Genomic DNA, 25,378 nt, shown 5'->3' on the forward strand with positions numbered 1-25,378 from the left:
AACTAGGTCTTTTGCAAAACTCCAACATTGATTTCATATAGATTTTCTCCTAATAAATTCGGAGCCTTTTACATTCAGAAGAATTTCAAAGAGCTTTTGTGCGTATTTACAGCCTCGCGCAATTCATGGTAATAATTCAAAAGAGACAATAATGCAGGAATGAGGATACTGACATATCCTGTCAAGAAAGACAGCATACGAGGTTTAAAACAAGAATAAATACTCTAAGTGTCGATAAAGAGGAATGCCTTCAAGTAGCCTTTCCATTAAAACTGCAAAGACCCCCTCTAATTTGGAAGGTTTCAGGGGTTAGCCTAGTGCAGTGGTCGGCAAACTCATTAGTCAACAGAGCCAAATATCAACAGTACGATGATTGAAATTTCTTTTGAGAGCCGAATTTTTTAAACTTAAACTATAGAGGTAGGTACATTGTTATTAACTTAATTAGGGTACTTCTAAGGCTTAGGAAGAGCCACACTCAAGGGGCCAAAGAGCCGCATGTGGCTCGCAAGCCGCAGTTTGCTGACCACTGGCCGTAGTGCAATCGTTTCATTTGTTTGCATAACCGTAGGGGTAATCACATGAAAAACAGGCTTAAGGACAAACCATCTATTATTTTCTTCACTTAATGTCTGCCTGCCTGAATGGGAACAAGTGAATGGCAAGAACAAAATACAAGTACAGTTGTATTTTCAGAGACAGTGCCGTATTATAAAGCTGGACTTCCAGTTACAAAGAAGAGAATACCATTTGTATTACTTGTAAGATGCGGACGTTGAACGGGCCAAAAATTTTAAGTAGATATTGGAAGAGTGGCTGCCATCACATGTTGGTTGTAGCCGGTGGCCTCTGTTTTCCCGCTCATTTCTCACGGGAGCAGATGGCCATCAAGGCTAGGCGTCTGCGCTGACCAGCTGACATGATGATGAACGGAGTAGCATCAGGCTGTTCATGAGACATGTAACGTATGGGTAGCATAGTTTGTTGTTGGTGTTTTGGAACCATCCTCATAATCCAAACAATGATGAGTTCATTTGAAAAAGAAAAAAGCAAGGATGTTCAAAACCTATCCAATCTTAGTTGTTCAATGAACCCAACACACACTCCGCTCCAAATGGATTCTAAGAGGCGACGCTGCAGAATCTGTCTGGCTGAAAGCATTTCCCAAAGAGATAACTGAGGGTTGAGGAGGGGGGGAAGGACGTTCCCAAGATGACGCCCTGTGTCCATCGACCTAATTAATGGACCTCACAAACCAATGGCACACCCAATTTCTCCTACATTATCCCCGAAATCAGGGCTTTACATAGCAATGCCTTCTCCCTTGTGGCTGTCAGTTCAAAGAACAATGAATAGTCACAGTAAAAATAAAAACATGATAAAATAATCAAAACTCCTTCAATCCTTGAATAAAATGCTTCAAGGATCTGGTTGGCTCTTTCAGAAGCTGCATTATGGGTTTCAAAGCTTTGCCTGTTTCCTATTCTTTTTACTTGCCTATCTTAGCCTGCCTAAGCACATTCTGAAAAAATATATAATAATAATAATAATAATAATAATAATAATAATAATAACAACAACAACAAAATAAGATGAGAGAGGTGTGTCCTCCAAAACACTTCGGGTGTAGGACAGGCACGCGCTCTCTCTTTCCCCCTCTCTCCCCATTGGAGGGAGAGCCGGAGGCAGACCTGGCCTTGAGTCATATTGATTTCCCAGCGCACTGGTTCCTTAAGTGCTCTGCTGATCCGTGTCAGGCAATACGTTCCCTGCCTGAGCGTGCACATCACCTCCATCTCTCCTCACCTAGATTTAAGGTGCCCATGTGATGAGCCGAACAAGGACATCATTTACTCCGGGTGTCTCCGGGCCCCGCCACCACATGTGTTATAACTGATGCAGCGGACGGTCACATTTACAATGGAGATGACACGGCGGAGGTCAACACCGCGCTGTGATGGTTGTGGGGGGGGCGGGGAGGAGGACAGGGGTTGTCCTGTTCTGGTTGCGTGTGTCTCCCAAATGAAAATGTAAATGAGAACCAACCCCGAGAAACCTGGCTTTCACGGGCTTCTGACTGCCACCCCCTCCTCGCAGCCCGCACCCTAGGGCAGGGAGACGGGCGAGGTGAGCGGGATGAATATTCGTGATGTTCCTGACGGTTTTTATCTTTGTTCCAGAAGAGCTCCTAAGCAGAGAGATAGGCGATGTGTGATTGTGCTGCTAATGACATTGTACAGGAAATTGAGCGTATGCATTTGGAGGAGGCATTAAATCAGCAGGACCTTAATTTAAAAACTGAACACTGTATGGAAAGCCGGCCTGCTCGGCGCTGGGGGATAGACAGCCACCCAGCACCCCGAGTGTGTTTACGGGGGGATCTCAGCAAACCGAGGGGGGGGCAGGGCCTCTGAATGGCCCCACAGGTGTGCAGGGTTAACTCCTCCAGGAGGCGCCCGCCCTGACCATTGGGAGTCCCAGGCACTGCTTCAGAGCGAGAGCCCCACCAGCAGGCAGGGAGGGCTGGAGAACTGAGAGCAGCGTGAGAGGTGGTTCTTGGCTAATTTGTGGAATAACGTGACGTCAAACTCATCCGAAGGGGCCGGGCTTGCCGTCGCTGGGCACAGCCCCTGAGCCACTGTTGGGGGGGCGGCGCCCTGCTCTGCTGTTGGCTCTCTCCTTCCGACGGACTTCACCTCACGTTCTGTACACTTTGGTGAAAGCCAATACCTAGTGAGCCACAGCCAGGGGCTCAGGGGAAACGGTCACACATCTGTGTCTCTTCTTCATTCCAGTCATGCCCTACAACAGCGCCCACCACTGCGTCGTGGAGGTGGAGAACTTCCTGTTCGTGCTGGGCGGAGAGGACCAGTGGAACCCGAACGGTAACTATAGTTTTTATATATTTCCTATTGGTTTCAGAAAGGAAGGGCGACGGGGAGAGAAACATCAATGATGAGAGAGAATCATTGATCGGCTGCCTCCTGTACCCCCCCCCCCCCCCACTGGGGACAGAGCCTGCAACCCGGGCATGTGCCCTTGACCAGGAATTAAACTATAACCTCCTGGTTCCTAGATCAACGCTCAACCGCTGAGCCGCACCGGCGGGGCCTGATGGTAACTGTTGAACAAGGCCATAGCGGCTGGCCCACGAGGACGTGTGCCAGGAAAGGCCCTGGTAATTGTCCAGCATCTTGACTGCGGGCCATGTGTGTCTGATGTGTGTCTGTGACTGCGGGCGATGTGTGTCTGATGGGTGTCTGTGACTGCGGGCCATGGGTGTCTGATGTGTGTCTGTGACTGCGGGCGATGGGTGTCTGATGTGTGTCTGTGACTGCGGGCGATGGGTGTCTGATGAGTGTCTGTGCCACGGGACCAGAGGGGTCAGGGAGGGGGGCTGTGAGTGGAAGGAAGGTCGGTCCTGAGCTGGCAGAGGATGCCCGCAGCGCACTCACTCACTCACTCACTCGCCCGCTGCCTGGGGGCTCAGCTCTGAGCTGGCGCCCGGCCTCTCCTCACCAGCCCTCGAGGGATGGATGCCACGGCCACGCACGGCCTCCCAGAGGCAGGTGGCCAGCTGCAGCTGCGGGGACTCCCCCACCTTCTCCACCGCGGGCCTCGTCGCACAGCGTCATGATGCCGCTTCAGTCAGGAAGCGTGATCGGCAGCCGCGCTGCACGAAACCTGAAACCTGCGCGGAGGTTCCTGTGCGGCTTCTATTCCCGGAGACCCCTGGCAGGCGGCCCGCCCTTCCCGGCTCCTTCCGCTGCTCACCGCCACCCCGCCCGCTGGTGTGGGTGCCTCGGGCATTCACCGCAGAGAAAGGAAGCCCTCGGCCATGTCCCGAGCCCAGCCCCAGGGCAGCGCGGGGCCTGGCAGGACACGCAGCCGGACCACGGTCTGGGGGAAGCTCGCACGTGGAGGGGGAGCTGCGGCTGCACCTTCTGTGTCACGGTGCTCGTGGCTGAGAAGCCAGCAAACAGCTGCAGGCACACGCTTTCACTTTAAGCCCGAACATCCCGATGAGATTACATAGGCCGCACGTATTTTAGCGTGAATGCTCTCCTTCAGCATCTGCACCGGCAAGTCATAGAGAATCGGCACATCTGTTCATTCTAGAAGATCTGAAAGGAACACCACCGGCCACCCTCCGGACCGTTTCTTTGAAGCGAGGGCGCATTCTTCGGGGAGACCTGCAGCCCTGTTGGTGCACGGCTTTCCTTGCTGGAAAGGGACAGCTCCTGGCCTTGAGAGAATAGGAGCGAAAATGATAGGTCCTCGCTCTCCTCCAGCTTTTCTTTGAAATGACGGCTTTGATGCACCAAAGGCTCCAGCATACCCGCAACGCCCTGCCCCCCCCCCCCCCCCCCAACAAACACCCCAATGGCTGTTTAACCCAGCCTTCCTCGGTGGTGATTTCCACTGACCAGAGCATCCCTAAGGGAACGTGCAGTCCTGTCATCAAGCTTATCTGAGCAAAGGATCTGCAGAACCTTCTCTTTAAAGGCCAGGCGGAAGCTAGCCCCTGACCAAAGGCCCCGCCGCAGGGCCCTGCTTCCGATGGCAGCCCTCTCCGCCCACCTCTTCCCAGGTGAATGGCAGCCGTCACAGTACCAGCCTCCGCCACACCTCAGTGTTCACAGAACCCTGCGACCGGCCATTTCTCTGAGACCAGCCTTCATCAACCACACGGAAAACCTGCCCGGGGTTATCTCCCCCAGAATGACCCGCAGCAGCTTTCTGCTCTGCTTCTATCAAACGCACAGCACAGAGCGCCCGGTGGGGGATGAGAATGGGCATACTCCTTCCTCTACTTCAGAGAAGCAAGATTTTACCTTCAACTATTGCAGACTCCCACGAGACTGGCCAGTGGGCCTCCCTGGTGTGCCTCCCCCCGCCCTGAGAAGAACAGCAATTTGCTTGAAAGCCCTCATTGAAGATGCTGTGAGCAAAGACTCCAGAACGCATAGCATTGCTTTCCTGTGGGGACGCCTGTCACCACCCAGTCAGCTCCGTGTGAGCCCCACGTGACACGTTCTTGTCAGACCAAAGTCTTGAGTCACTTTTGAAAATTATAGCTAATGCTATTCATGGGATTTAATGTGCATCCTCTCTCTCGTTGTAGCTACTCAGAATTGAATTTTAGTGAAACCTTAAGTACTGTATTGTAATGTTACATTTTAGTCTCGATATGGCAGCTCACTCTCTCTTTCCCTAAGACCTTTTTTAAACCTTGGGGGTCCCACCTGCAGTGCTGGGGCATCCTGTCCCTGACCTGTGTGGTATGTGACGTCATCTAGTGTAGGTCTGGGGAAATGCAGAGGAACCACCGATTGGCCCTCCCAAGTAGAGGAGAACCGTTACACTATGAAGCAAACAGCTCCGCCTCCTGTGCCCTTAGGTCAACCTGAATCATTGGCTGAGGCCTTCTCCCAGGTGGGGCCTCAGGACGAGCAGGGAGGGGCCTGTTCCGCTGAGGTCAGTTCTACAGAGTGGGAGCAGCTGTGGCCGTGAGCACCCAACACTCACAGCAGGTGGGAAATGGGTGCGCCAGCCTGGTACAGGGGTCTGGGCTAGGAACTGAAGCACACACTCACCACAACCCCTTCAGTGTTTTCCATGGGGCTCCACGTACCGTCCATCTGGTAAACCACAGCTGACCTTGTTGGCAGTAAGAGTCGTATTTATTGAGGACTCATTTTTTTGCCAGGAGCTTGGCCAAGCACCCACGTCATCATTTCAAGTAATGCTCCCAGCCATGATTGTGGTTCTCCTCTGAGGAGACCAAGCCTGGAGAGGCGGGATAACGTGCACAGACACACCGCGTGCAAGAGGCTGAGCTGCTTCAGTGTAGGTCTGTCTGACTCTGAGACAGTGATGGCAAACCTTTTGAGCTCAGCGTGTCAGCATTTTGAAAAACCCTAACTTAACTCTGGTGCCGTGTCACATATAGACATTTTTTTATATTTGCAACCATAGTAAAACAAAGACTTATATTTTTGATATTTATTTTGTATATTTAAATGCCATTTAACAAAGAAAAATCAACCAAAAAATGAGTTTGCGTGTCACCTCTGACACGCGTGTCATAGGTTCACCATCACTGCTCTAGGGCCTCAGTCTTTAAACCACTTCTTTTCTAGTCAACACCTGACTGTTCTCCCAGCCACCCTCTCTAATGGGGACTGGGTTTCTCGACCTTCTCACTCTTCATAGGATTGGAGGCAGGAAGCAATTTTTACTTCCTCTTCATTGCCAGCCCCCCGCCCCGAAGACTCATCCCTTCAAAGGATGTCTTCAGATTATACCACCTGCTGCCCCTCTCTGTGGCAGCTCTCCACTGTTTTCTGCATAATGCCACCTCCTTCACTCAACCCAACCACTTTTTCACTGTCCATCATCCCCTTGTGTCTTTGTTTCCCTCCGTACTGAGTTTGTATTCCATTGTCTATCCCTGTAATCAGTCACACTGGTACACACAGTCACACTGCAACCCTCATGCCTGCCTCCTTGCATTAATACTTACCTAGTAAAGCCTGGGTCCTGGTTACATCCATTCTGTCCCACCTCTTCCCTGCCCCTGAGCAACTCCATGTGGATATAGACAACCACAGCCACTCTGGCTCCTATGCGCCATGCTGACAACTAGCCAGCTGCACTTCAAATTGTCCTGATCAGTACACTCTCCCACCCTCCAGCTTAACTATTCCACACCTTCTCTCTCAAATGCCTTTCTCCAAACCTCCCTCCTCACTCAGCATAGCCTCTCTTCTTAGTTCAATAACAATAGAAGCAATGGAGGATAAACATCTGTATCTGCTCCTACCAAGTCTATGCACATGTATCTGAGGCTACCCATATAGTCTATCTTTTCTCCTGTGGTTGTTTCTGCCCCTGTCTAAGGCCTGTTCTTCATTCCCTCTTGCTTGCTCAAGCACTTTTGCAATACTTCCAAACTTAAAAGCACAACCAAATAGAAGCTTCTTTAGGCGGTATATCCTCCAGCAATAATCTTCCTCTTTTCATGGCAGAAGTTCTAGAAAGTACCCCCTACTCTCTTTTCCATGCTTTCTCATATTTTAGTCTCCTAGAGGAGTCCCCACTCGGGCTTTCATTCCCACCCGTCCATGGAATCAGCCACCTGTCCAGCCACCACCAACCTCGCTGTTGTCAAATCGAATGTTTAATTCTCAGATGCTAACTCCTCTTTTTGAAACACTATTTGACACAGCTTCCAAAATGCCATATTTTCCTCCTATCTCTGACAATACCTTTCCTTTGCTAGTTTTCCTCCTTCTATCCCAGGGCTAATTCCCAGATTTGTATTACCTTCCATTGTCATACCCTCTGCCTAATGGGGTTTCCTTCTGTTCGATGACTTTAAATAATATTTCTGGAATAATAATCCCAAAACTTGCACCTACAGCCTCATTTGGCCAGTGGTCTAGCAGGTACATCCACTTTAAGATCCCATAGACCTCTCAAGGTCAAGTCCAAAGCTAGGTGACTTCTCCCCTCAACCCCCAACCTACTCCTGCTGGTTTTCCCCACCTCAGCAAATCGCATGGCCTTCTGTCCAGTTACTCAGGCTAAAAACCTGGCAACCTTCCTTCATCATCTTCTCTTTATCTCAAACTAATAATCAGGAAATTTTATTGGCTGTTTCCATGCAGTAGATCCCAAACCTGACCACGTCTCACTGCCAGAACCTTCCTTCAATGACCTCCTGATAGCTCCGCTGCTTCGAGAGCGGCGCCTCTATAGTCTGTTCTTCCCGCAGCAGCCAGAGTAATCTTGTAAGAGACAAATTAGGCCACATTCCTTGCTTGCTCAACACCCCCCACATGCCTGCCTTCGTTCTTATAACAAAAGGTGCGATCCTACCCTCGTCCATAACACACACTGCTCTGGACCTTGGCACGTCTCCGGCTTCTGTGCCAGCCGCTCCAGCGTTCCTGCTGGGTTTGAATTCATGAGCAGCCCAGGAGTTTCTGCTCCATACGCCATGGCCTGAGAGGCTCGTTCTGCAGGTATTTGCATGGCTGGCAAAAGGCGTCTGTGACATTCTACCTAAGCTGGCCTCCCCTCTACCAATCCCTGGCCTTCGTCTACTTGACAATATAGTCTATACTTGTTTATTCATTGACCAAAGCAGGAACTTAGCCTTTCATTTCTCCCCCAATATATCATCAGAATCTAGAACACATAAGACGCATAATAAGTACTCAATAGATAATTGTGCAATTAATAATTGGGTTTTGTGAAACCACGCATGTACATGCGTGCACGCGCACACACGCACACACATCTCAGATGATTGTCCTGTCAGGTGCTACACAGAAAATGGAATACACTCTTTGGCTTCCATTTCTTGGTGACAATCTGTGTGTAAATAAGAATAGTTTTTATGCCTCAGAGGCATGGCTGTGCTTGGGTTCAGCGGAGGGGATAAGCTGGTTACCCGGCTCCAAGGGCTCACGTTCCCCATTCAGCACTTGTACCTGCGCTAGGTCACAGCAACTGCGCTTCCCTCAAATACACGCACACAACGTCCACGACACGCATAGATTAAAACTGACTTCCTTAAACCTCAGATTGTGGCGATTGCCACTATTTCCACAGAGAGAGAGTGGGCTCTCCCACTCCTGGAATTCTGGGATCATTTAAAAAATAAAAATAAAAGCTCTAACCAGAGATATCACACAGGGTGGTCTTGGAACTGATGCTTTATAGGCAATAACTTCATGTTTTTAAAGCATAAAAACACCAAAGCCAGAGTGTTTTGCCCTAACTTTGGGATAACACTGGCTTGACAGACATATTTGCTCTTATTATTATGGTTGATTTATTTGTATCGTAACTCATTAAAAGGGGGCAGAGAAGGGAGGAAAAGGGAAAAACATTGGTGGTGGCTCGTTTATTCTTCTACTGACTTCACTTTTCAACCCCTGTTAGAGAGTCCCTCTACTTCAGGCATCTATTTGTATAGCCTGAGAACAGAGGTATCTTATAAAATACTATTAAATGTGGAAAACAACAACAGAACGAATCTAAGTTTTATATCTTTTACAGGAAAACACAGTACGAATTTTGTCAGTCGATATGATCCCCGATTTAACAGCTGGATACAGCTTCCACCCATGCAGGAAAGGTAAGTGTTTATTTCTCGTGTTGGAAACACTGGTGGCGGCTGACAGGAAGCCTGGGTGCTGGGAGGTCTGCCCTGATGAGGCATGCTCAGTGGGACCAATGAAAGGTAGATGAGGCAACATACACACCTTGGGCTGGCCGGTGTGGATGAGCTGCCTTGGTAACTCAATGGAGAAAAACAATCAAGTGAGTCAATGATTTATCCTCACGTAGGAAGAAAACTATTGCATGACTGTTCTTCCTTCGCTACATGGCATTGGCTTTGGGGCAAGCAGAGCTGCACTCTCACCAGCTAGCCCACTCTCCTTGGCTAGGATATATTTAAATCCTAATTGAAATATAAAACATCATTTTCACAGTGAAATCTGCATTTTGATGTTCAGATTTCAATATTGAAGTTTTCAAGTCTCACTGATTCAAATCCTTCCCATTTGCCTCCTCCACTATCTTTCCATCATACATTCAAGAACCGGTCACTTGTTAGCTCTAAAATAAGCAGTTTTGTAAGGTGTGCTCTCATTTTAATATACAGTGTTTATCTCACCCAATGCTCCTAGTGCCAAAGGACATGATGACAACTACACTTACACCTCTTGGGCTCTCCTGGCTGTTTCATAGGGATGAGGCCATGTCTTAATGCGCCTATGCAAGTTCTCATGCTAAATTTTCCACACTTGGTTCTTTTCAAATAATATCTTCATATCCTCTTGAGAAAATTCTTCAGTCTAATTGTAACAATAATCAACAACCTATTTGCTGGATGGAATTATTTAAGAAATAATTTCTTATTTCTTTCATGACCCTTCACCTTAACATTTCCTTTTTTTAAAAGCATTCAAACAGATTGCACTGAGATCAAATTAGATCCTTAATCATATATTCCCAGTTAAAAAGAAATTTTCAGCGCTAGCCAGTTTGGTTCAGTGGATAGAGCATCGGCCTGCGGACCAAAGGTTCCCGGGTTCAATTCTGGTCAAGGGTGTGAACCTCTGTTGCAGGCTCCTCCCCAGCCCAGGACCTGGTCAGGGCTTGTGCAAGAGGCAACCAACCAATTGATGTGTTTCTCTCATCATCAATATTTCTCTCTGTCTTTCCCTCTCTCTTCTACTCTCTCTAAAAATCAATGGGAAAATATCCTTGGGTGAGGATTTTTTTAAAAAAGCAATTTTCAGATCATACCATTCATTCAAAAATGGACATTACAGCAGAAAGATGATGAATCTATGCTATAAAGAAACTTACTTTCTATTCCATGTACATATATTAAGACTTTCTTATAGGACACTAAGGGCCACACACTGAAAATAACAAGGCACATTATATTAAAAGGGTCACAGACGCGTTTAGGAATGTCTGGTTGAAACGTGCTTCAACAAAGGACTCTAAGCCAGTTAATGCCCTGACTTCCGCTCAGCCTTCCTGTTCCTGTGCCTGGGGGCGTACAAGCCTCCGGGGGTCTTTCTTCGGGTCTCTCACGTGTGGGGCTTCTCTCCTGGCTGCCGTTATTGTGGCCACATCACTTCACCCTTTCATCCAAACCGTTCAAGAAAGTTCCACTTCGACCATATTTTAAACGTGAACATCAATAACATATCTGAAGTGTCAGCATCTCCTCACCGGGCCCCTTCGCTGGGGGCTGCGCACCACATCGTTAACCTTCACGCCTTGGCTTTGGGAGGCATCGCTCACGTCGCGGTCAATTATCTCACTGTAGAGCCCCTCGGGATGAGAAGCGTTGCTGCAGAAACCTAATTAGTAATTTTTTCAAATGTGCATTGTTTACTTGATACTCGATAATGACTTCCTCGGAGGCACTCTGGCCTCTCCTGGCAGGGTCCTACGTAGGCGATTTTGAGCAGCTCATTGACCTGATAAAAAGGCCTGCCATGGTCCGTCGGCGCCCGGCAGCCACCGTTGACAGGATGGACTGTCGAACGTTTCTTCCCGAGTCATTATGGTACATCATGTCAGGTCCCTGGTAAGAGGGGGTTTTTTTTTACATTGAGAGCAATCAACTCGATAGAGCAAATAGAGAGCTCCTGGCCGCGTGGAGAGGCAGAGGCTGAGCTCGCGGATGCCCCGTCCATCTTCGAGCTCCGCGTCTCCTCTGGGTTGGCGGACACAGGCGGCAATCCACAGCTGAAAGTGAAATGTTTCTGTCTTCGCTGCCGCTCAGACTAGCAACAGTATTCACTTACTAGCGTGGTCTAGCTGGTGATTAAACAAAGAAGGGGAAAATCAGAACATAAGAGACACAGGCTATAGATGAGAGAAGAATTTCCTTAAATGTTTGAGTTCATTCGCGTTGTGGAAATCATGAATTAAACTCACCAGAAGTTTCCCACGCCACCCCATTCTCTTAGCTGCTACCAAACTGCTAATTAAGTTACCACACTGGTTGAGAAGAATAGAATCAAGTTGGAAAACACTCGGGGGTAACCCAGTCTCTGCATTACAGAGCTGGCTGGACAGATGGCTAGGCCAGCTTACCTCATTAGCGCACCCAGAAGAGTATGATCCGGTGCGGACTACCATTCCCGGTCACCGGGAAACGGGCCCATGGCCTCCAGGCTTCCTCAACCACAGGCCCGCTCCTGAATTGCATGCCTGCTGCCTATGAATTTACTGACGGAAATAAACAAAAATATAAATTTAAATGTCACGCAGAGGGGTTGTTTTGGTCTCAGATTTAGGATTTGATTCTTCAGAAAGAAGATGAGGGCGAAAATGAAAACTTGGCTCAATAGAAACGCTTTGGTGACTTTGAATTTTTTTATAAAAATAGACATTTTAGGTATTCTTATGGAGATCTTATTCCCTAGCTAGTCTGGCGGGGGGCGGGAGGGGGGGGGCAAGGAGGGAGGGAGGGGAAGAAAAAGAAAAAGCAGTTTGGAGAACAGAAACAAAGCATATGTTTCCCAGAGTAAGTGAAATCTGGAAGCAAATACATCAGAAATTTACCAAAGTTAACTATTTGTTTCTGGAAGCCTTACAAGAGACAATATGCTGTTTGAAAATCTGCTTTAAGCTGATGATGAAATTCAAAACTGCAAGCTGAGATGAGGTTGTGATTATTCAGTCTCAGGCTGTACATACAAACTGACCGCCCGAGGGTCAGAAGGACGGAGGGAAACCGGTACAATATGCAGGGTTTGATGCCTGTTTGTAGACGTTACTATCGTCCTTTGTAACTTATCTCAACCCATTGAGCGTTAGCTGTGGCGGTGGGGTAAGGGGGATGTCCTGGGGGGAAGAGATGAACAATTTAAATACACTGCAATCCCATTAAGGAATCTTTAATCATCTTACCTTACTCTTCCAAAAAGAGCCTAAGTAGCCTGCACCAGGTGTGCCCTCAGGTGCAGAGGCAGGGCAGGGAGCTTGCCCAGGAGACCTGGCCTGGCAGATTTGCACCCAGAGCAAACGCTCACGGTGGCTGACAGGCCATGACCCAGTGTGTCTGTGCCGTGTGTCACGCAAGGGATGGAGTCAGAGACTCGGCATCTTCGCTGCCGGGATTGCTACAGGAATATGCACTTTTGTCAGGAAGGGAAACCCACTGGGCTGCTTTTTCCCATTTAGGTCCTAACAGTGACACTGTGTGGATGAAGCCAGGAGTACACATGGAGCATCAAATCAGGAAACCTCGGCTAACAGTGGGGGAGGAAGGAGAAGGGAGAACAGTGAAATGTAGACGCTAAAAGGAGTTCATGCCTCCAAAGAGGGCTCTTCCTCGTATGCTCCACTACCAAAGCTTGAATAGAGGGTTTGCATCCTGGTCATGATTGATGGGCGTTTTTTCTTAGGCCAGTATACTAGTATAGTGCATTGAAGAACTCCCCACCTTACAGCCCACATAGTCCAAATTACTTATAAATGGCACAGCAGTGACATTAGTAAACTAATTCTTCCAGGGGCTCCAAGACCTGTCACAGGCTCATATGGGAAAGGGATCCTATTTCAATGGTGCAATTAAATATCAATGTCCAGATTTTTATAGACCTGTGTCAGTCTTCTCAATGAATCGTTTTAACTGAGGAGGGAAAATCACCAGTAAAATCATCTTGACTTATCATATTTCATAAGAGAGCGGTAGAAATCTGGCTAGAGAAATGAAAAGATTCATCTTACAACTAAAACTGTGTACCCTTTGACCAACCCCTTCCCCATCTATATGCACTTAATTTCGTAATTGTTTTTAAAACCTAATTTTATATCTCAATGAGTTTTTACTCCTCTATCTCAGGAAACCCCAATTTATTTTAGGTTTTTGTTCCTTTGAAAATATGATTAAATCTTCCTCCAAAACCTTTCTCCATATTCTTCCTCAAAAATGCACATCTGCAAAACACCTTTTAGTACAATTTCAAAAGAGCTGCATGGACTCCTCAGAAGACACGGCCCAGGTGAACCACCCTTACTTTGTGAACTCTGACCCTCCTGCTCTTCATTCTCCCTCCTACGGATTCCTTCCTCCTTTTTCCATCATTCTTGTTCATCTTCCTCCTGAATTTTCTGCAGCACATATGTTTTTCAAAAGCATCAAGAAAAATATAGAAAAAAAACAAACATAGCCAAAATACGACTCTAACAATTTCAGGACTGTGAAAAATAACCGAACCATATGATCCCACAATCCCACTTCTGCATATATGTCCGAAGGAACCAAAGTCAGTATCTTGAAGAGATTTCTGTACTCCCATGTTCATTGTAGCATCAGTCACTATAGCCAAGATGTGAGAACAGCCTTGTCTGTCCAGAGATAAGTGGGTAAAGAAAACATGGTGTATGCATAAAATAGAATATTATTCAGCCATAGAATTGAAGGAAATCCTGCCATTTGAAACGGAAAGTCATTATGCTGAGTGAAACAAGCCAGATGGAGAAAGACAAACACTGTATGATGTCATTTATATGTGGAATCTAAAAAATGTTGAACTTAAGGAAACAGGCTAGAATGGTGATTGCCTGGGGCTAAGGGCAAGGGTGAGGGGGAGTGGTCGGTCAAAGGGTACACAATTTGAGTGGAGATGAATAAGTTCTGAGGATCTGATGTCCAGTGTCTATAGTTAATAGTGGATTATACGCTTGAAATTTGCTAAGATAAGAGAATAGATCTTAAGGGTTCTCATAAAAATATGGGGGGTAACTATGTCAGGTGATGGATGTGTTAATTAACTTCCTAGTGGAAATCCTTTTACAATGTATGCATGTATTAAATCATCACATTTTACACTTTACATATATTATAATTTTATTTGTCAATTATAGTTCAATAAAGCTGGAAATAAAATAAAACTGAATACATCACCATATATAGCATTTATCATACTTATATGGTAATAAGTCATCTACACAAATAAAGAATTTAGTTGTCTCTTAAAATGTAGGGGTGGGCAAAAGGTTTACAGTTGTGAGAAAGCAAAATAGGATTTATTATATTTTTATTTATTAATTATTGTATTGTTTGCTTTTATGATTTGTTTTATTGTTATTATTTCATATCCTTACTTATGATTTATCTTTTAGGTAATGATGGCTGGTAATTTGACCAATGAGCAACAAAAGTGGATATTTAATACTGTAAACTTACTTTTGCCCCACCTCTGTGTAATTGAGAAAAAAATGTATATGCAAATATTTTTAATTTTATTTTTCAATTACATTTAAAATTATTTTGTATTGGTTCCAGGTGTGCAGAGTAGCAGTAGGGCAATCATGTACATTACAAAGTGTCACCCCCCAATATTTCAAGTAGCCACCTGCCACATACATAGTTATTACAATATTGTTGACCATATTCCTTACACTTTATATCTCAGTGACTGTTTTATAACTACCAATTAATACTTCTTAATCCCTTCACCTTTTTCACTGAGTCCCTCAACCCCCCTCACCTCTTACAGCTGTCAGTCTGTTCTCTGAATCTATGAGTGTGTTTCTGTTTTGTTTGTTTGATTATTTTGTTTTTTCGATTCCACATATAACTGAGTTCACTTGGTATTTGTCTTCCTCTGTCTGACTTATTTCACTTAGCATAATACCTTTTAGGTCCATCCATGCCATTGCAAATGGTAAGATTTCATTATTTTTATAGCCAAATAATATTCCATGGTAGATGTACCACAGCTTTTTTACCCACTCATCTATTGATGGGCACTTGGGTTGCTCCCAGATCTTGGCTATTGTAAATAATGCTGCCATCAACATAGGGGTGCATACATTCCTTTAAATTAGTGTTTGGGGTTTCTTCAGATATATACCTACAAGTAGAATTGCTGGGTCATAAGGCAGTTCCATGTTTAATTTTTTGAGGAACCTCCACACATCTTGATGGCTGATTTTTAAAGACATATTCAGGTAATATTGACGGATGGGTCCTGTGCATGAACCAAACACTGGGCACCGTAACAAGCACTTCACGTGTATTTGCAAATAACCCTGTAAGGAAGGCACCATCATCAACCCCATGTGACAGATGAGCATTCTGAGTCTGAGAGGGTTAAGTGATGAGTCAAAGGCCACACACCCAGTAAATCGTAGAGCCAGGCCATCTTATTCCAGACACCAAACAGTCTATCAAGATGCTACTAGTATATACTGCTTCCCCGAGGCTGGGCTCTTTGTAAACACAACTTGGAACATCTCCAAACCATATACACTGAGTGGCCAGATTATTATGACCACCCCATCAGTACTTCGTTGGGCCACTTTTTGCCTTCGATTCTTCTTGAGTCAATGCGATATCTTATTAGTTACCAAGTCTTGTGTCTTCCTTTAAAATACCTTTTTTGTCACCCCTTTCCATGTCTTCTACTAAAACTCCAATTTACGTCTTTAACACTTCACTCCTGGATTATGGTCTACCTCAGATTGGTCTTCTTGGCTCCAATCCTTTTGACACAGCTTGCATCTTACGCTTTTGGTGACATAGTGAGATAATCTAATAAAGAGCCTCTCTTGAAAAGAGACTAAAATATATCCCATAGCTTTGTAAGAATCAAATATTACATAGGTGAAATTCCTGCAATGGCTTATATAACAGCAACTTTTCAACACTATATTCAGTTCACAAAAGTTTCTCTATTTGCCGTAGTACTGGGGGCGGGAGGGGGGGAGAAAAAATGATAATTGAAGAAAAATTTTGATGATGTAGTTCTCTTATAAATTGGGAACAATGACCCTTGAAGGACCGTAAAGAAAGTGAATGTCAAGATAATTTATTATTGTTACATTATCTACCTCATTTTTCACTTTGTCTTACTGAGCTGTGATATCCTTCCAGAGTATACCAAATATCCCAAACATTAGTGAACACTTTACCAATGTATCCAAGTAAGATAAAAAAGAGCTCAAAGAGTTAGTGAACTTTAATATCAGAAACGTGAACCAGGATGGTCCGTGCATGCGACCACTGTATAAGGTCTCAGATCGAGAAGGTAGCCATCTGTGTGATTTCCAAAGGCTTGCACCCTTCCTGAAGCTGAACATACCTCCTTTTCCCAACCCACTGGGCTCCTTTTGTGATTTACGGTGGATTGTTGTTCTCATTGTAGAAGAGCCAGTTTCTACGCGTGTCGGTTGGACAAACATTTATACGTCATTGGTGGAAGGAATGAAACCGGCTATTTGTCCAGCGTGGAGTGCTATAACCTAGAAACAAACGAATGGCGTTATGTGTCCTCTTTGCCACAGCCTCTGGCAGCTCACGCAGGAGCCGTGCACAACGGGAAAATATACATTTCAGGCAAGTCATCCCCCGCTTTCTGCTACAAAGTTCAGTTGCAAGGAGCTTTCTTGACTTGTATGTGTGTGTTTAATCCACAGGGGGTGTGCACAATGGAGAGTATGTCCCATGGCTCTATTGCTACGACCCCGTGATGGATGTCTGGGCTCGCAAACAAGATATGAACACAAAACGCGCCATCCACACTTTGGCTGTAATGAATGATCGCTTATATGCAATTGGAGGAAATCATTTGAAAGGTCTTTTTTAAGAAAATCACAATAACATTTGCATTTCATGTTTCTCGCTAAGGGGGTGTCTCCTTAGATAATCATAGTTAATTTACCAGTACCACTGGGCTAGCATCTATTTTGGCTGCTCTACAAGATAGGATTATTTTTAAGTTACCACACATATTAAGGAAATGAATAATAATGTCTACAGAAAATTAAAAAATGAAAGCACTAATAACTGAAAAAGCACAAACAATTTGTTGTAACAGTGGAGTCAGTAAAAATAAATTATTCCTTATCAACAAAGTTATAGTAATGGATTTTGTCCACAAAATTGTTTTCTCTAGTAATCATAAAAACTGTAGTCATAGCTGTGCAAAGAAGCTAATATGTGATTTTTCTTAAGGAAAACACTTAGAATTTCATGTCTAAATTTAGAATTATCTCTTTTAATATATCCAAGTTCATATTGAATCAGAAGTGTCATTTCCTGGTTTCTGCTGCTCATCTTAGAGCTCTCCCAATGGAGGCAGATTGTAATTACTGCCCATCTATGATTCTCAAAGTTTTTCTATTTGCTTTTTTTAAAATAAAAATCCCTGCTTAAAGCACAGCATTCTTAGAGCCATGTCTTGGTTCCTCTCCTTCGCACATGTGCGTGACTACATATTTTTGTAGTGTATGCGCGTAAATGTAACTTTATGTGCAGTTATATGACATTGAACTTGATAGAAAAGCAGAGAGATGAATGCTATTGAGATTGTTATTAGCTGCTTTGGGCCTCAGTTTCCTCATCTGAAAATGAAGAAACCGGTCTAGTTCGTCTCTAAAAACTCCTGAAGCTCTGACCTTCCAGGATCCTTGAAATTGAACTAAATGAGAACGAGGCCATCTGGTATGGTAGATAAGGCCCATCTGAGCATTTATGTTTCAATTAGATAAACAACTTTTTAAAACTAGCTTACACATAGACTTTTTCTATTTTTCTTAATACATGTTTACCCCTAAAGATAATAAAGACCAGACAAGTATAACTTTAATGTAAATATATCCAAGTTCATATTGAATCAGAAGTGTCATTTCCTGGTCTCTGCTGCTCATCTTCGAGCTCTCCCAGTGGAGGCGGATTGTAATTACTGCTGCTGCTCTCCCCCTTTGTTTTTCTCCTTCGCTGGTGCTCCTTCATGTCAGCACATACTCCATGGCCTTTACATCCACATGTTTTATATTAACTTTGTAGTTGCCTGCATTAAAACATGACTTCTACTAATTTCTTTGCACAAGAATGCCTACTTTAGGAACTTTTCATATTTATGGTTATACTTGGACAGGAAAGATTTGAGTAATGACAACCTACATGAAAAATAGCACACACACATCAAATTAGGCTGGCTCAGGGCGGCCTTGTGGCTTAGAGGAAAGGGTGTGGACATTGCATCTAAGCTCAGATTTGAATCCCAGTTGTGCACTTACAGTTGTGTGGTCTTACTCAAGGCACTTAACCTCACATCTGGAAATGAGGGATAGTGATCCCTTCCTTGGTAGTTGTGAGAATTACAGCCAACGAATTTACTTGGTACAGAGAAGGCACACATATTCTCATATGATGCCACCAGGACCTTAGAACCAAGAATTTGCCCAAATCTTCATTCCCAGTATATACGTTTCAAAAACCATCACCAATGATCTTAATGGTAAGGGAAAGAAAATATACCACAGAGTTGCAGGAAGCACATTACTCTGTTCTTCCCAAATCTATGTGATTTCTTTTATGTAAAAAGTTAGTGGCTTGAAATACTGTGTCTGCCTCTTCAAGAAGGAAAATTATTCTACTTTCTGGCCTACCTTGCCAATTAACTTGAAGAGTCCAGTATGTCAATTTATTTATATTATGTGCATTATAATGTCAGCTAGCAAATATCCGTACCATACATTTAACTAAGGAAAAAAATCATGAAAGACTTAGTTTGCTCAATGACCATGAAACTCCCACTAGGGTTTTTGACTCCCTAAATTAGAGGCAGGGAGTTGTTCTCTGTGACCTGGTGGTGCCCCAGCCACTGAGAAGCTTTATCAGAGGGTGGGGAGAAGCCCTGCAGTGGAAGTTAGGCCCCCCACGCGAAACCTTGGTCCTTAGTAGATACTGGAACCGGTTCACGTTGTCGTAGCTGTTTATAAACTTAGTCAGGTTGCCAAAAAGGTAAAACATGCTGAACAACAAATTTTAATTAATTAAACATTTTGAGAGATTTAAAGATTCATTGAAGGAAAGAAATATAGCCCAGTCTGTGTGACTCAGTGGTTGAGCATCGACCTATGAACCAGGAGGTCATGGTTCAATTCCCTGTCAGGGCATATTCCTGGGTTGCGGGCTGGATTCCCAAAAGTGGGCATGCAGGAGGTGGCTGATAAATGGTTCTCTCTCATCATTGATGTTTCTCTCTTTCTCTCTCTCCCTCGCTTCCCTCTCTGAAATCAATAAAAATATATATTTTTAAAAAGCAATATAGTTTAGTCTATAAAAGTGAGTCTATAAAACTTAAAAGACTGTTCACTTAGATTCAAATCTTAGTCTATCTACTTACTGGTCATGTGACTTACTCAAGTCATTATCTCTGTCCCTCAGTTTCCTCATCTACAAAATGAATAGACTGGTATAACTATCTCATAGGATGACTGATGGGATTAAATGGGTTCATTTATAGAAAGTGCTTTAATAAGCTAGTTGTTTAGCTTATAAAAGCACCCTATAAAATGCTTACTTTAACTCTTACTATTTTAAGCCTTTTAAAAAGTCTCAATAAACCATTTCGAATAAAATCTACCCCCCATATAATCAACCAAGGATATCTGGTCAGGCATTCCCGCTTTCAGTTACTCTGGAACACCCAGAGTCGGGTTGTTTGTTTGCTGTTTGTTTGTTTTAGGTCTTTCTGACACATCTAATTCCACCAGTAAATGCATGCATGCCTTCAAGACACATGACCTGCTTCTGGCTCTAGACCCTTTTTAAAAAGAAGCCCTCGCCTGCAGGTGGGGCCCTGAGAGTTCGTTGTTTGTAATTCCATTCTGCTCTGTCGCTTAGGCTTCTCCCACCTTGATGTCATGCTGGTGGAATGCTATGACCCAAAAGGTGACCAGTGGAACATCCTGCAAACTCCCATCCTGGAGGGTCGAAGCGGCCCTGGCTGTGCCGTGCTTGACGACAGCATTTACCTCGTGGGAGGCTACAGCTGGAGCATGGTACGTGCCGCATTGGGCTGCTCCTCCTCCTCCTGGTTTGTGCTTACTTATTTTTTATTTTTGCATTCATTTCAGCTTTTTTTTTAAACCTTTATTGTTGAAGTACTACATATGTCCCCCTTTGCCCCACACTGACCTCTTTTAGCCCGCCCCTGCCCCGCCCTCCCCAGGCCTTCACCACCCTATTGTCTGTGTCCATAGTTGTGCATCTATGCAGACAAGTTCTGTGGTTGTTTCCCTCAAAATGTGTTACCACCCATGCATGTCCCTTTTAAGAGTATTGTGCTCAAAAAAAGAAAAGAAATAATTATTATTATTATTATTATTATTATTATCGTGCTTATATGCAAACAGTAAGTTACTTTAGTAATGGAATCAGTGTGGTTGTGGTAGAGCTGACTTGCTCTCTGATCGGCTGTGTCATAAATGGGTTAGGTCTCAGGTTCTCTCCTTCCCCATGCTGTTGCAATTCTGGCTTTCCAAGGAAAAGTCAGACTAAAGTGGCTTTATAAATGTTCTGTTGAAATTGTTCGAATAGGAGAGTCTGAGAAGTTTCTGCCCAGTAAGGCGTGAAAATGGAAACCAGTTGTTTAATACCCACAAATTCCATTTAGGATATGTCATTTGCCATTGTGTTTCACTTTGCCCCCTTTATCATTAAATTTCCAAACACACCCCAACATTCAGAGCACAGTGGCCCCTCATTAACACACCATCCAACTTCAACATCCATCAACATTTCGCCACACTTACCCCATTTATCCTTCGAAATTGTCTTACTGGAGCAATTTGAAGCAAATTCTAGACATCATATTATTTTATCCTAAATGTGTCAGTATTTATCTTTTTAAAATTATTCATTTATGTAAACACAGTCCCTATCACACCCAACAAAATCAACAATAATTGCTTTATATCCAAAATAATACTCTCCTGAATATTCTCCTATTCATTTAAAAAATGTATTTTTCACGTTGATGTGTTAACACGCGTCTCACTTGTAGGAGTTGTTAGCTCTTACACGTCTCCTACACAATGCAATGTTGCCTCTCTCCCACTCTTGTTCCATGCCTCTGACCACATGAAAAAGCAGGGTAAGTTCCATAGGACATCCCGCACTCTACAGTTAGCTAGTGACGTCCTGGTGGCGTCATTTAAAAATCATCTGTGTCCATATTTCCCATAGACTGGAAGTTCGAGATAAAGGCTTAATTAAATTCAGCTCTTCTTTTAAAAAAAATTTTTTTATTTATTTTTGGCAGAAACACTTGAGGCTCTATAATTCAACTAACGTCACATCAGGCGACACCTAAGGTCTAGTGTCTACCATCACTTTTTAAAAGATGACTTTTTCTCTTTTTCTATTTATATGTGTTGGTTTTGTAAGACTAATTCAGGGTTTTAATCATGTGAGTTTAGTTACTTTTGTTCGCTTCTAACAAGGGAGTTATGTAAAGTTCTGGGGGGAGCTTTAAAAAGGTATTAGTTATATGGAGGCACATCTGTATTGACATATGTAACTCGATATCAGTACATGTGCCTGTTTGCTGGTGCACATTGCTAGCTGCCATAGTACCCGTGTTTGGAACCAGGTACCAGGAGTCACTTTCAGAAAGTGATGGTTCAGCTGGTGGGGAATTTTGTTTGTTTGTTCCCTGCGATAAAAAGAAAGCTGCTTGGGTCTGGGAAGGGAAATGTTGTACAAGCACCAACCCCAGACGTTGACAAAGGGAACAAGCGTTTTTGTTTGTTTTTCACGTGGCCTCTTGAAAATAAATCAATCAGTGTGCGAAGAGCTCAGCAAGCTTTCATCCCCAGTTCATTTTAACCCAGTTTTGAGTCCCAGCGCTAATCCCTTCTACAGGAGTGACATAAAAATGGAAATGTGAGCCAGCGATCTAAAATCCAATTTACTTTAATCATTTGACTATTTAAGGTGAAATTTTTAAAACTTAAACCACCAGGATAATTCCTATTTTTTTTTTTTTGGTCAATTATTTTAAGGGATTTGTTGATTATCCAGGATGTTCTAGGTACTTAACTTTTCTTATTAGTGACACACGCAGAAAAACCGATTTTAAAATTTTGTCCATCTCAAATTTCCCATTGGATTAAAATAGGTCCAAACCCCCTGCTTTCATGTCAGGGTTTTTAAACAAGAGCAGAGAACTGATCTTTTCTTTGCGGGGTGAAGGGATCAGTCAGCTGCCCTTGCAGCTCTCCGAGCCCGCTCCCTAAGTGCTCTGTTCTGCCGTTGCAGGGGGCCTACAAGTCGTCCACCATATGCTACTGTCCGGAGAAAGGCAGCTGGACAGAGCTGGAGGGGGACGTGGCGGAGCCGCTGGCAGGGCCCGCCTGCGCCCCGGTCATCCTGCCCGCCTGCGTCCCTTACAACAAATGACGCCGGGAAGCCCTGGCGTGATGGTGTCCGCTCCAGGAGACAGCGACAGGTGACATCACTATTACACTAGGGACGGTGCATTCGAACGGCTGCTGATGCTGTACGAGCAACCGCAAAAGAAGAAGACCTGCCCTTGAGCAGATACTGTCTGTGACTCGGATCACAACCCACTCCCCGGTGGTGACAGACGCTTCCATTTCAGACTGGTTGGAACTTGTCCCAGCTTGACAAAAACGCCTCCCGAGGATCTGAACTTTCAGAAGGAGACAGGAAACACACCGACGAGCCCCCCAGAGAGACCTACGATCAGTATTGTGCGTTGTAGTCTACCTGCATGTGGTCTTTGTTGAAGTTTTGGGGATATCGTGTTCATGAATGACTCAAAATTGGACCCACTAAAATATGTTCCCTGCATTACAGGAAGCGCCACTTGATTCTATATTCCTAACCTGTGGCTCCATCACAGACTCCATAGGCAACATGGTTGTAGGGAATCACAGAAGGGTTAAAGAGAGGCACTTCTGTTTCTATATATCTTGATTTCATATACCTTCTGCCCCTTCCAGCCTCGGGGGATGAGAGAGGAGAACGAGGCTGGCTCTTGTAGCGATTGCTTTCCGCCCCGGAGGCTCCAGGCTAGCCAAAGTCATCATTTCTGTGTCCTCAATTTTGTCTGAAAGATTAAAAGAAAATACACTATGTCACTATTCGGTCCGTGGAGTCTTGCTCATTTTTTTGCAGAATATAAGCAAGTAGTGAACACTCCGTATTTGCTCCCAAAGGTAGGATTGGCAGGCGGTCAGACAAGATTGTGTTTTCTGTTGGGTAACGTACCTGACCCAAACTTCACCCACAAGGAAAACTGGGGGATCGCTTTCAGGAATTCAGGAACAAAAAGAAAGCGTAATTTCTGTCAGTAATTTCTATGACAGTCCCAGTTGTCTCTCTGTCCCTAAAACACAGGGACAGAGACACAGGAGCAAGCCATCGCTCCTAACAAACACCCTCTTCCTCCCCCTGGCTCTAGAAATCGCTCTAGATTGGGCTCTAGGAAAGCACATGACTTACCCTGGTCATTCCCCCAACTCCTCCTATGCGTTCGTTATCAGCAGAGACGCCTGAGCTCGGCGTAGTGGGCCGTAGCTCAGTGTTTGCCGGAGCCTGGGGAGCTCAGGCCCAGGAGGCAGGAGGGCAGGAGATGGTCTCAGTGGGGCCAATCAAACCAACAAAACTGGCAGCAACATGAATTTGATGTTCACGCTCTTTGGATCTGGAAAACATCTGGTAGGAGTCAATAAAAGCCTAAAATATTTTTTTAATCACCCAGAGATGTCTGTGAGTCCCTCAGCAAACATGGCCTTCAGAACAGCAGCTGGGAAGCCACGGATAGGGACCGCCTGGCGCTATGTTCTCACTACGGACACGCCAAGAGGGACAGGTGTACCGGAATCCGCTGCGTCTCTACAGTCAAGTGCAATCTTCGTTGTTTTTGTATTTATTTGTATGTTCAGATCCAAAGGATCCGTTGTAAAATATATATAAATATATACCCAGTGCAATTAGCCTTCATTTCCTTTTCCTTGAAAGCATATGAATATATAGAAAGCAAGAAAAAGTACAGTACTTTGTGGGGAAATCCCAGCTGACGTCATGAAGAGAACAAGGTCTGCTCCGAACCTTTTACCGTCACCTGTCGCCACCCCGTCTGAATGTCGCCGTTTATACGCGGATATTTGCTTTCCTTACGCTTGTTCTTCATTTATTTTTTATTTCTAACGAAAATAAATAAAAGCATTTATGAGGACAATAAATAAAGCTTTCTGTACTTCAGAAGGACACAAACTATTAGTGGGAAATGAATAAATAAGTCACAGAGGATGTAAATTTTGTACAGTATTAGAATGTGTAAATGAAGCTTGCTTGGAAGGGGGAAACTTGAAATAAAAACTTTATGTACTAATTCAATCGTCTCTATCTCCCTACTTATAAAACCTGTGTATAAATCTCTGCATTGAGTTGTTTAAGTGTTTGTAACATATAAATGCGTAAGTGTTTTTATTCTGCAGTATACTTTACAAGTTGATTTAGCCTCCTGGCAGTATATAAATGTATACAGTACGGACAATGCTAAAAAATATGGAATGTGTCAGGAAAATGTTGAGTTAAAAATAATGAGTTGAATCAGATTTTTCCACTGTTAGAGTGTTACAAGGAGGTATAACTTATCCAAGATCTAATAACTACATATTTATAGAGAGTAGTAGAAGCACCATATGTAGTAAACAGTACTTGTACACTTTCTAAGAAAAAAACAAGTGGACCACACATTCAATTAGATACATTCTCTAAATATATAGTATTTCATTTTTTAAAAAATCTGAAAAATAAGTTGTACAGAGCAAGGAAAGAGGCTGTGGCAGACCATAGGGGAAACTGAGGCATGAAGCTGTAGGTAGCAGGTGGGCAACCTTCCAGGTAAAGAGTTATGAAGGGTCAGAAGCTACTTCCTGAAGCTTGCAAGCTAGAAAGAACTTACTGCCATGCTTCCCAGCCAAGCCTACCATGCTTGGGCTCAAACTCACATTTAAAGGGTATTTGATCCTCCTGGTATCCCATGCAAGCAAG

General features: G+C 44.3%; 2 protein-coding genes across 2 annotated transcripts in view; one reads left to right on the plus strand and one right to left on the minus strand.

The window, feature by feature from the left end:
* KLHL14 (kelch like family member 14) overlaps positions 1-24,713 on the plus strand; it is a 94,877-nt gene extending 70,164 nt beyond the window's left edge. Inside the window, exons 3-8 of the mRNA XM_059707403.1 lie at positions 2,796-2,885; positions 9,073-9,151; positions 16,707-16,897; positions 16,978-17,136; positions 20,195-20,352; positions 22,613-24,713. Coding sequence (XP_059563386.1) covers positions 2,796-2,885; positions 9,073-9,151; positions 16,707-16,897; positions 16,978-17,136; positions 20,195-20,352; positions 22,613-22,753 — 818 coding nt within the window. The 3' untranslated portion in view covers positions 22,754-24,713. The remainder of the gene's footprint in view (positions 1-2,795; positions 2,886-9,072; positions 9,152-16,706; positions 16,898-16,977; positions 17,137-20,194; positions 20,353-22,612) is intronic.
* MEP1B (meprin A subunit beta) overlaps positions 1-25,378 on the minus strand; it is a 495,370-nt gene that overhangs the window by 155,208 nt on the left and 314,784 nt on the right. The window lies entirely within an intron of this gene.

Source organism: Myotis daubentonii, chromosome 8 (genome assembly GCF_963259705.1).
Source record: "Myotis daubentonii chromosome 8, mMyoDau2.1, whole genome shotgun sequence".
NCBI lineage: Eukaryota > Metazoa > Chordata > Mammalia > Chiroptera > Vespertilionidae > Myotis > Myotis daubentonii.